The sequence below is a fragment of the Salmo trutta genome, chromosome 3 (assembly GCF_901001165.1).
Source record: "Salmo trutta chromosome 3, fSalTru1.1, whole genome shotgun sequence".
Classification (NCBI taxonomy): Eukaryota; Metazoa; Chordata; class Actinopteri; order Salmoniformes; family Salmonidae; genus Salmo; species Salmo trutta.
In genome coordinates, this window is record NC_042959.1 from 36,382,835 (window position 1) to 36,395,092 (window position 12,258).

General features: G+C 42.1%; 1 protein-coding gene across 3 annotated transcripts; it reads left to right on the top strand.

The window, feature by feature from the left end:
- Positions 1-274: 274 nt before the first annotated feature.
- Positions 275-12,258, top strand: LOC115174559 (dual specificity protein kinase CLK4). 3 transcript variants are annotated; one of them, XM_029733227.1, is made up of 12 exons: positions 275-412; positions 968-1,125; positions 4,066-4,315; positions 4,991-5,090; positions 5,492-5,558; positions 5,783-5,899; positions 9,127-9,293; positions 10,396-10,490; positions 10,665-10,794; positions 11,154-11,236; positions 11,392-11,562; positions 11,699-12,258. In XM_029733227.1, the coding sequence occupies exons 2-12, from the start codon at positions 968-970 to the stop codon at positions 11,846-11,848; spliced, it is 1,488 nt and encodes a 495-aa protein (XP_029589087.1). In that variant the 5' UTR covers positions 275-412; the 3' UTR covers positions 11,849-12,258. The 3 variants fall into 3 exon arrangements, with proteins under 3 accessions (XP_029589087.1, XP_029589079.1, XP_029589095.1); XM_029733219.1 differs by having other exon boundaries at positions 297-320; positions 11,699-12,063; XM_029733235.1 differs by lacking the exons at positions 275-412; positions 968-1,125; positions 4,991-5,090 and having other exon boundaries at positions 11,699-12,063.

The following is a 12,258-nucleotide window of genomic DNA, read 5'->3' on the forward strand; positions in this document are numbered from 1 at the left end:
TTCATTACTTAGCCCAGGACAGTTCAACAGGTGACTATCCAGGAAGGGAAACTAAAGAAATACGAACACTGGGTGTCTGCATGGATGTCGGTGTCTGATCAGAATGGGTTTACTGAGGTGAGGAATGGTTTGAATTTCAGGCCTGCTGCACAGATGAAAGGGGAAACCTACATCCTCTTCCTCAATGCCTACAGGAAACGTTTTCTTAAAAAACTACAATCTCCAAAATTCACAGCATTGGGCGTGGTACAGCATCTGACGTAATTTATTTACTTACGTATGGAAAGTTCCAGCAGCCGAGTTCGCCATTTTGTAGGCAGGTTAGTTTGTGCAGTGTACAGAAGTAGCTACTGAAAAATACAGTTTTCTACCTATTAATTTGTATTTTGGGATACATCAATCGTTAGATAAGGTGAAGACAGATTATTTAATGTGTCATAGAAGAACGGAAACCATATATAATCCGTTCAATGTTAAACCGTTTGCTAGCCTCCACGTTTCGTCGACGAACCAGGAAACTAGCTAGCTAAAGCGTTACTATACTTGTTTTTAGCCGAATATAAATATTGACAATAGTTTTTTGTTTTTTTTGGTGTTGACGCTACAGTTTGTCTCTCAGATGTTGCTAACGTTATCTGAAGAAGTCTAGCCAGCTAACGTTACGTTTAACTTATTTTGTTATTAGTTGACGTTAGCTAATTAGCAATCTAGAACAAAGACGTCGCCAGTCTGGCAACAAAGAGGATAGATTGACCATGCTTATCTAGCTAACTTACCTAGATAATGCTTGCAAAATAACTAAGTTATTGCATAGGAATCCTATTGTATGGTTGAATTCACTATATTACATGTATACGAATATCTAGATTTGAATTATTTTCGACGTTTGTTGGCAGCTAGCCATGTTGCTAGCTTTAACGTTAGCTAGCTATGTATCTAATGTGAACATTCATCACTTGTGTGGCAGATGCGACAGTCAAAGCGAATGCGTTCCCCTGGCGTTTGGCTCAATGAATTCAGCTGGGAGGAGAGAGTGGAGAGCCGAAAGCGACAAAGGCAAGATGATTCCCACAGCAGTGAAAGGGAGAACAAATCTCGAAGACCTAACCTCGAAACAAATGAAGGGTAATTATTTTGACCCCATCTGTCATCACTTCACTGTAGTGGCCAACAGAACTAACAGATGCTCCACCTATCCACAAGCAACCCCTAACTAGATCTCTCCGTTTTACTTACTAGAAATACCGACTTGCCTGCTTAAATAATTTTTTAAATCCCATTGTGCTTGTTTAAACTGATCTGGCCCTGGGGTCAGAAGGCAATCAAGGTTGCATTGAGACAAGCAATATGGCTCAGGAAATGTACCTCAATCCAGGAATGAGAAATGTTGTTTATGGAATTGACCCATTATCCCAACTGTTACACCTAGAAAATTGATACCTTGATACATTTGACTATCATGCTTATCGGTCAATAGCTTAATTTTGTTTCATCCAACACAACTATAACATGATTTTTGAGCAGGATTTCTCCTGCAGCTCCTCAGCTGGTTGATGCTGGAGTAATAGATGCTTTTATAAGCCCATTCATTGCACAACAATTCTAAATGCCATTGTGTATTAATTGTTTTGGTGTACGATTTCAAAAATATCTATTTTCTCTCAAATAATTGATTGAAACCATTCATTCAAGTGCAGGCAACAGGCTATCAGCGCGTCACCCACCAATTTACAATGTGAGCTGGAGGGAGTATGCATTTTGAAAACATACTATGAGGCATGCCTTGCTTCAAAGTAGCTGTCCTTCTTTAGACTATTTAGACTAGTTGTATCTGGAGCATCAGCATTTGTGGGTTCGATTACAGGCACAAAAGGGCCAGAAATAAAGAACTTTCTTCTGAAACTCATCAGTTTATTCTTGTTATGAGAAATGAAGGCCATTTCCATGCCAGAAATTGCCAAGAAACTGAAGATCTCGTACAACGCTGTGTACTATTCCCTTCACAGAACAGCGCAAACTGGTTCCAACCAGAATAGAAAGAGGAGTGGGAGGCCCCGGTGCACAACTGCGCAAGAGGACAAATACATTAGTGTCTAGTGCGGCATCCGTTTCTCAAACAAGTCCTCAACTGGCAGCTTCATTAAATAGTACCCGTAAAACACCAGTCTCCACGTCAACAATGAAGAGGTGACTCCGGGATGCTGGCTTTCTAGGCAGAGCTGCAAAGAAAAAGCAGTATCTCAGACTGGCCAATAAAAATAAAATAATAAGATGGGCAAAAGCATCTGTTTGAGGTGTTCGGATCACAAAAAAGAACATTCGTGAGACGCAGAAAAGATGCTGGAGGAGTGCTTGACCCCATCTGTCAAGCATGGTGGAGGCAACGGGATGGTCTGAGGGTGCTTTGGTGATGGTAGTGTGGGAGATTATGCAACGCCATGCCATACCCTGTGGACGGCGCTTAATTGGAGCCAATTTCCTCCTACAATAGGACAATGACCAAAAGCACAGCACCAAACTATGCTATAACTATTTAGGGAAGAAGCAGTAAGCTGGTATTGTCTATAATGGAGTGATCAGCACAGTCACCCAATCTCAACCCTATTGAGCTGTTGTGGGAGCAGCTTGATCGTATGGTACATAAGTGCCCATCAAGCCAATCCAACTTGTGGGAGGTGCTTCAGGAAGCATGGGGTGAAATCTCTTCAGATTACCTCAACAAATTGACAACTAGAATGCCGAAGGTCTGCATGACTGTAATTGTTGCAAATGGAGGTTTCTTTGACGAAAGCAAAGTTTCAAGGACACTATTATTTTAATTAAAAATCAGTATTTGTAACCATGTCAACGTGTTGACTGTTTCCTATTCATTTTGCAACTCATTTCACGTATGTTTTCATGGAAAACAAGGACATTTCCAAGTGACCCCAAACTTTTGAACGTGTGTGTGTGTGTGTGTGTGTGTGTGTGTGTGTGTACGGTTGGAATCAGTAAAACTCGTTTTTCAACCACTCCACAAATTTCTTGTTAAGGGCCTCATTGACAAAATCCTGAAATATTCTGTTTGTCAAAATGTGTATGAACCTTGTCTTTATATTTTCAAAGTTTTAACTTTTATGGGAAGTCATTGGACACTTTCAATGTCTTTTTTTTATTGCTGGAAGGTAAAACCTTTCCAGTTCCTGTGTCCGTCCCTGAATGAGCTGTATGCTATGTGAGAGAGAAGTTCATGGTGGAAGTTTCCAGGGCAGGAGGAAAGGGCAGGGCAGCTCTAATAATAAGTCCCACAGCGACGCAGACCTTTTCCTGGAAGAGACCTGACACCCACCAGGGTGCCATCGTGGCTCTGGAGGTCTGATTCGGACCACATTCCTCATAGCCTCTCCTGAAAGGGCTTCACGGATTCCTCACTAAGCCACATCAATAACTGTCGTAGTGAACACCTGTGCTTTCCAGTGTGCACATTGGAGTGGGGGAGGGGGGTTGTGCTTGTGCATTAATATATACATGCATACATTCAGCTGGCTTCTCATATTTATGATAGATAAATGTGCAAGGTTTAAAATGAAAGGATAACATTTATTTTTGTCAATTACGCAGAAGGTCCAACCAAAACTTGACTTCCGCTTTTAACCCAATCCTAAATCGGAGCGCTGTTGTTGTGGAGGGTTAACTATCTTGCTCAAGGGCAGAACCACACATTTTTCACCTTGTCGGCTCGGGGATTCGAACTAACTACCTTTCGGTAACTAACCGCTAGGCTACCTGCCGCCCTACATGTCATGAGCTGTTCTGACAGCTCTTGTGAGACATTGTCTGTCCAGTTTGTTGCGTCAGTTTACCCCAAGGACTATGAATCTACCATATGCTTGAACACCAAACTTCTAGGCTTTCACGCCAAGAACACAGGAATAATGATGTAGCATCCTGTAGTCGTAAATCAGCTTGTTACTAATACATATAAAGCCCCTTGGGATAGGGTGTCGGGTGAAGCCATCGGAACCAGGCAGTGACTAAGTAGGGAGGAGGAGGAGTCAGTCGCTAAGCTGTGTTTCTCCCTTTCAGGCATTACCTGGAGACCCGCAGCCTGAACCAGCAGAGGCTAGAGTTTAAGGACAAGGGGGCCAGAGTAGCCAGCCTGGAGATGGGCTACGACGAGGACAGCAGGGGCGCCTCCAGGGATAGAGACGGAGACCGCGGGAGGGATAAGGAGTGGCACCACTACAGCAAATCATCTGGTCGGAGCGGCCGCAGCAGGCGCAGTAGCCGCCGAGGGCGGAGACGCAGCCCTTCTCACCTACGCTCCTCTTACTCGGTATGAGAACATCCTACTATCTCTCATTTTCCTTCCCAATATGGTTATTAATGGTGTTAGCATTCTGTGTGTGTATCTCTCGCCGTATGTACCACACCCACAGTAAAAAAAGACTTATGGATCCTATGTTAGTACCAAAATTCACTGAAGATCATCTAGGCATAACTTTTAACAGACTAGGAGCAAACACCTTTACGATGCTTCAATAAGAATAGTCAAGGGAAGCTTTATATGTATCATTCACAGTCAGAAGATAACCAAGAGCTGTAACTTGAAGGAGACAAATTCATATTAGCCTATTCAACACTGTGATAGCTTATCATTTTTTTTGTACCATTTACTTTGAGAAAGTCTCTCACATGAACATTCTTGTTGCCGTGTTTCTCTTCTGTAACACCCACTATGTGGTGACGCCCCCTATGCCTTTCTCTGGTGGGGCTGAATTTGAATGTGCTGCTCCCGCTGTGGTCCGCTGGCGCTGCCTGGTTCCCTACTACCCACCCACTCTGAATGGGCCGATCCATCCGAATCTCTCCCCCACGTCCGATTCCCCCCTCTCCGCCCGCTGAATGAATGAATGGCACGTTCCGTCCGGTTGTGGTGGCCTGGCCTGATGTTCTCTGGGTCGATGATGATGGTGGTTGATGGTTGATGATGGTGGTGATGGGACAACAGAGGAGCCATCATCGCAGGAGCAGGAAAAGATCCAGGAGTGTTGTGGATGATGACGAGGGTCACCTGATCTATCACAGGGGAGACATGCTGAGAGCGAGATGTATAGAATATATTCCCCTTTTTTTCTCTGTCAACTATCTATATCTCTTTTGTTACAGTTTGGTTTTGTTATGGTGTACTGTTGCAAAATACCCATTCTATTGTAGGCATGTATTGTATTTGGGCGGGTAGGGTTTATCACTATTGTTAAATGTTTTAGTATTACACCTTGCTACATAACATCATTATTAGTGTGATGTGTGTACTGTGTCTTATGTGCTGTTGGCTTGGAGCCCTGTTCTGTTCTAGTTGCAGACAGTATAATGCTAAATCCATATCAAACAAAGCAGCTTAGGTCAAATCAGTGCTAGCAGCAGCCATTTTGTGGCAGATCAGGTGTCATGGTAGTGGATGCCAGTCGTCACTCCTCTGGTTCTAACTAGTACTCTTTATTCCCTGTAGATGAGATTGTGTCCACTCTAGGAGAAGGAGCCTTTGGGAAAGTCGTGGAATGCATCGATCACTCTAAGTAAGTCGCTCACTGGAAACGTCTGGATTTCACAGTGACTGTGCTACTCTTTCTGCCCCCCCCCGCTAACTTTTGAGCACCTCCCTCGAGCCGAGATGAATGACCCGCTCGAATGTGTACAGTATGCTCTCACCAACTCAATCTCTGTTTTTCACTTTCTCGTTTGAAAGCCTCTCCCTTCTCTAGACTTAACTGTTGGATGTTTGTGTTGTCTGTGATTCCAGAAGTGGTGCTCGCATGGCACTGAAGATCATTAAAAACATTGACCGCTACCGCGAGGCGGCCATGGCTGAGGTGGAGGTGCTGGAGCAGATGAACTCTCTGGACTGTGACCGGAGATAGTAAGTCTCACACACAGTTAGAACAAGCCACATACATTACCAGAAATCAGGTTGGCCCTGCATTACAAGGATGAGAAGCAGTCACAGATGCAGCAGTTGGCTACACAGCAGTAGTAGGCTATCTGCCAGGCTTACACTTTAGTTATGGACTATCGCTAAAATATCTCACTTTAATTATCAAATATCGATGTTTGTCATCAATATCAGACATTGGTTATCTTACCTAGCTAGCTGCCTTAACCTGTCTGGGCAAACGTCCCACCCTAGTCAACAGCCAGTGGAATCGCGTCGCGCGAAATACAAAACCTCATAAATGCTATAACTTCAATTTCTCAAACATATATGACTATTTTACACCATTTTATAGATACACCTCTCCTGAATCGAACCACGTTGTCTGATTTCAAAAAGGCTTTACAGCAAAAGCAAAACATTAGATTATGTTAGGAGAGTACCCTGCCAAAAATAATCACACTGCCATTTTCAAAGCAACTAGATGCATCACAAATACCCAAAACACAGCTAAATGCAGCACTAACCTTTGACAGTCTTCATCAGATGACACTCCTAGGACATCATGTTACACAATACATGCATTTCTTGTTCGATAAAGTTCATATTTATATATAAAAACAGCATTTTACATCGGCGCGTGACGTTCAGAAAATATTTTCCCTCAAATGCTTCCGGTGAATCAGCGCTACAATTTACAAAATTACTATTCGAAAACATTGTTAAAATGTAATATTGTCATTCAAAGAATTATAGATTAACATCTCGTGAATGCAACCGCTTTGCCAGATTTAAAAATAACTTTACTGGGAAATCATGCTTTGCAATAAACGACGTGGTATGCTCAGAAAAATAGGCTAGGCGATACATGTTAGCGCCATCTTGGAACCGTCTAAAATCAAAAATACTATTGTAAATATTCCCTTACCTTTGGTTATCTTCATCAGAAGGCACTTCCAGGAATCCCAGGTCCACAACAAATGTAGTTTTGTTCGAAAAAGTTAATAATTTATGTCTCAATAGTTCCTTCTTGTTAGCGCGTTCCGAAGGCTACTCATAATGTACTGAAGCGAGCGGGACTTGTCATCACGAATGTGCAAAAAATATATATTTACGTTCGTTCAAACATGTCAAACGTTGTATAACATAAATCTTTAGGGCCTTTTTCAACCAGAGCTTCAATAATATTCAAGGCAGACGATTGCATTGTCTTACTAAACGTTTCGGAACAAAAGGGTTCCCATGGGCGCCCGCGTCATAGTAGTAATAGCCCTCCCCCTGTGACCAACTTCCCAAGCCTCTCTTTGGGTCAGTTTCTACCATAGAAGACTCAAACCACTTTGTAAAGACTGTTGACATCTAGTGGAAGCCTTAGGAAGTGCTAAATGATTAATAAGTCCCTGTGTGTTTCAATGGCAAAGATTTGAGGTGATTCCACACATCAGATTTCCATTTCCTGTTAGGATTTGTCTCAGGGTTTTGACTGCCATATGAGTTCTGTTATACTCAGACACCATTCAAACCGTTTTAGAAACTTTAGAGTGTTTTCTATACAAATCTACTAATTATATGCATATTCTAGTTACTGGGCAGGAGTAGTAACCAGATTAAATCGGGTACGTTTTTTTTATCCGGCCGTGCAAATACTGCCCCCTATCCCCAACAGGTTAACCTCTCTGGGATATGTGGGACGCTAGCGTCCCACCTGCGGGACACACTCCCCAACAGCCAGTGAAATAGCAGGGCGCCAAGTTCAAAACAACAAAAATCTCATAATTCAAATTTCTCGAACATACAACTATTTTACACCATTTTAAAGATACACTTCTCGTTAATCCAACCACATTTTCCGATTTCAAAAAGGCTTTACGGCGAATGCATAAAGTTAGATTATGTTAGGACAGCACCCGAAACAAGAAAAAACACAGCCATTTTCCAAGCAAGGAGAGGTGTCACAAAAAACAGAAATACAGCTAAAATTAAGCACTAACCTTTGATGATCTTCATCAGATGGCACTCATAGGACTTCATGTTACACAATACATGTATGTTTTGCTCGATAAAGTTCATATTTATATACAAAAACCGAATCTTACATTGTCCCGTAATGTTCAGAAATGTTTTCCTCCAAAAACTTCCGATGAATGAGCACATCAATTTACAGAAATACTCATCATAAACGTTGATAAAATATTAAACTGTTATTCAAAGAATTATAGATAAACTTCTCCTTAATGCAACCGCTGTCAGATTTAAAAAAAGCTTTACGGCAAAAGCACACTTTGCAATAATCTGAGTACTGCGCTTAGACAACATCAAGCAATACAGATACCCGCCATTTTGGAGTCAAATAAAATCATAAATAGCATTATAAATATTCACTTACCTTTGATCTTCATCAGAATGCACTCCCAGGGATCCCAGGTCCACAAATGTTTGTTTTGTTTGATAAAGTCCATAATTTATGTCCAAATACCTCCTTTTTGTTCGCTTTCAGTCCTACTCCAAATCCAGGAAGCGTGCCGAAATGTCATGACGAAAAGTCAAAAAAAGTTATATTTACGTTCATAGAAACATGTCAAAAGATGTATAGCATCAATCTTTAGGGTGTTTTTAACATAAATCTTCAGTAATATTCCAACCGGACGATTCCAATGTCTTCAAAAATTAAATGGAACAGAGCTAACACTCACGTGAACACGCGCCACTGAGCTCATGTCATTTGAGTCATCAACTTCCAGGACCTCTTGTTCGCTCAAGATTCACAGTAGAAGCATGAAACAACTTTCTAAAGACTGTTGACATCTAGTGGAAGCCTTAGGAAGTGCAAAATGAACCCTAAGTCACTGTATACTGGATAGGCCAAGACTTGAAAAACTACAAACCTCAGATTTCCACACTTCCTGGTTGGATTTTTCTCAGGTTTTTGCCTGCCATATGAGTTCTGTTATACTCAGACATCATTCAAACAGTTTTAGAAACTTCAGAGTTTTTTCTATCCAAATCTACTAATAATATGCATATCTTAGCTTCTGGGACTGAGTAGCAGGCCGTTTACTCTGGGCACCTTCTTCATCCAAGCTACTCGATACTGCCACCCATCCATAAGAAGTTAAGTCACTCTGAATAATGTCTGCTAAATGACAAAAATGTAAATTTAAGTCCCTCTTTTGTCTCTGTCCTTCCCCACTTTCTCCTCCTCCTTTCCATCTCAGTGCGTGTGTGAGGATGCTGGACTGGTTCGACCACCATGGCCACGTGTGTATATCGTTTGAGCTGCTGGGGCTCAGTACCTATGACTTCCTTAAGCAGAACAACTTCCAGCCGTTCCCCGTAGAACACATCAGAATCATGGCCTACCAGATCATCAGAGCCGTACGATGTGAGTAGTTACCATAAAATTACATTTTAGAACGTATTGGAGTAGTCATTGAATAGGATTTCTGTGGTAGTAACCACCATCCACTCTGGATAAGACCACTGCTAAATGTCACAGCTGAAGTATTGTGTGCATCCTGAATTGCACCCTATTTTTCTCTATGCAGTGCATTTTTGGGGGGAATAGGATGTCATTTGAGAGGTAGACATTGTAAATGAAAAGCTGGCAGGTAAGTGGTGACTACAGAGATTGTTATTCGAGTTACGGATGTAACGATTCACAGATACAAGTGCATCAGTCTGCAGACCCCAAACGGATCCAAATGTAGCATGCATCAGTCAGAAAATCAATTCAAACGTTACGCATCACCCATTGCCAATAATATTACATTTTTTCTACCTTCCGAAAATACCTAATATTTTGTGACAACTGATAAGTTCTCTCCTTCAGTGTCAAACTGTGACTATGTTGACAGTCATTGATCTACAAGTAATTTTGCATGCCAAACAACCCCAGGCAAAATCTGTAGCCTAGTCAAACTGCGCACTGTGCCCAGCTTCGCGCCTTTTCCTGATCTTGCACAGCACCTTCGGCATTAAAATGTTCTGTTGAAAAATATTTTACCGGAATAGACGTAAACTACCGGAGACAACTCATCTGGCTAGACCTTCTGAATGGGACTTAAAATATATTTTATTTTGATTGTTCAGGTTCACCATCAGCAGTAGTTTTGTTCGTTTTGCTTTCAACAATATTTTTTTAATATTTGATTTTGTGATGGGGGTTGAACTCCAAAGTTGTGCTGTATATTCATTGGCTTTGTCATAGCTCATTTGTACATGATAAATATTGATACATTACTAGCTCAAACACTTAATCTGCAAAAATAACAAGTTCATTAGTGGGTTTAGTGGGTGATAGTGGTTTCAGAACCAAAGTGGGAGGACAAAAAGCAAAGGCTACATTTATCTAGATGCTTATCGAATTGTCTTGAAAGGAAAAGATGCACATCCCTAATACGAGTGTATTCAATTGTATGGTGTAATAGAAACGAGTGTCTACTTTCCTGCCTGTGTTGATTGTGTATTGTTTGTGTTCGTTTTAGTCCTGCATAAGAACAAGCTGACACACACTGACCTGAAGCCGGAGAACATTCTGTTTGTGGACTCGAAGTACGACATCGAGTACAATGCCAAAATGGTACGAGTCTCGTCTACCTGCTCTCCGATTGACAAAACACAGACTCACCTTAAATTAACTGAAGTTCACTGATTTGCTTCACTGATTTGGTTGTCAAGCCTTACATGACTTGACTTTGTGTACTGTCTGACTAACTAAAATGAATACATGTCATGACTCATCTCTGCCCTACAGAGACGTGACAAGAGGACGTTGAAGAACCCGGATGTGAAGGTGGTTGATTTTGGCAATGCCACGTATGAACACGACCACCACACCTCCGTAGTGTCCACACGCCACTACCGCGCTCCAGAGGTCATTCTGGGTAAGATACCAACTTTGCCACTCTGCCGCAATGCCAAGTCATGATTAGATCAACTTTATTATCCCACCAGGGGGAAAGTCATTTGGTCATGTGCTTAAAACACAGAATAAGACACAATAAATTAATATGAAAAGTGCAATGGGCTACATATTTACAGTGAAAGTGCAATAAATATTTACTCTTATCAACCAATCAGTAGTCCAGGCAGTTACTGATGGTATGTGATAAAGGTGCTTACAGACTTGAGCTGTGACACCCTATTCCCTATGTATTGCACTTCTGTTGACCAGGCCACATGGGGCTCTTGCATCCTTCGTTTCTCTGTTAGTGATGTAATGCTTTTCTCTCTCGGTGTGTAGGTTTGGGCTGGGACCATGCCTGTGACGTGTGGAGTCTGGGCTGTATCCTCATAGAGTACTACCTGGGATCAACTCTCTTCCAGGTGGGTGACTATCTGCTATCACATCAACAGCGTCGTACTAGAATGCCTTCTAAATCATGCATTCATCTTAAAGTGTTCAGGCTTCTTTCTATGCAAGGGTAGATCAGTGTGTCCTGGATGTAGCCTCATCTCCATGTCTCTCTTCTCTCCTCCAGACCCACGACAGTAAAGAACACCTGGCTATGATGGAGAGAGTCCTTGGCCCCATACCTGGACACCTCCTGCAGAAAACCAGGAAGCGTCGGTACGTCCATCGTTACAAGCTGGACTGGGACGCACACAGCTCTTCTGGCAGATATGTGAGGAAACACTGCAAACCACTCAAGGTAAGGAGGGCCTCTTGCAATATGGGTGAACCTATTTTGTATTGTGAATTATATAAAGCCATCTGAATCACAGTGTTGGTGTGTCCTGTGTTGGCTGATATCGATGAATCTAACCATCTCCTCTGTCTTCTCTCAGCAATACATGACTGCCCAGAGTGCGGACCACGAGCAGCTGTTTGACTTGGTCCAAAAGATGTTGGAGTATGACCCGACTAAACGCCTCTCCCTGGACCAGGCTCTCAGACACCCCTTCTTCACCTGCCTACTCAAGGCCACCAAAAACTGACCTTCTACCCCAACCTGACCCTACCTGTCACTGTGCCAACCGTTGGGGCAATGGCAATCACCATGACAACCGTGATGATTGACGATCGCCGTGGAAATACTTTGACTCTCCGAGAGAGATTGTTTAGCAATGACTGTATCAGTCTGCCCACGTGGTTCCATAGTCAATCAAATGTATTTATAAACGCCCTTTTTACATCAGCCGATGTCAAAATCCATCGCTGTCATGCTCGTTAGTGTTAATTTATTGTGTTGTAGTATTGTAGTAGCGCAACTGTTGTACTTATTAATCTGATGCATTATTGAGTTGTACAATTTTTGTTCAAGTCCCTTTTGTCAATTTGACTGGATTTGTAACTTTTGGAATATCGCTGTGTACATTTCTCAATAAAAACTTCTGAAATATGAAAG

What these genes read in the sequence shown, in the direction of transcription:
- LOC115174559 (XM_029733227.1), top strand. Translation starts at nt 968, where the DNA reads ATGCGACAGTCAAAGCGAATGCGTTCCCCTGGCGTTTGGCTCAATGAA. An exon ending in ACCTACGCTCCTCTTACTCG is followed by an intron (nt 4,316 to 4,990) that starts GTATGAGAACAT and finishes ATGGGACAACAG; the next exon opens with AGGAGCCATCATCGCAGGAG. An exon ending in GATCATCAGAGCCGTACGAT is followed by an intron (nt 9,294 to 10,395) that starts GTGAGTAGTTAC and finishes TGTTCGTTTTAG; the next exon opens with TCCTGCATAAGAACAAGCTG.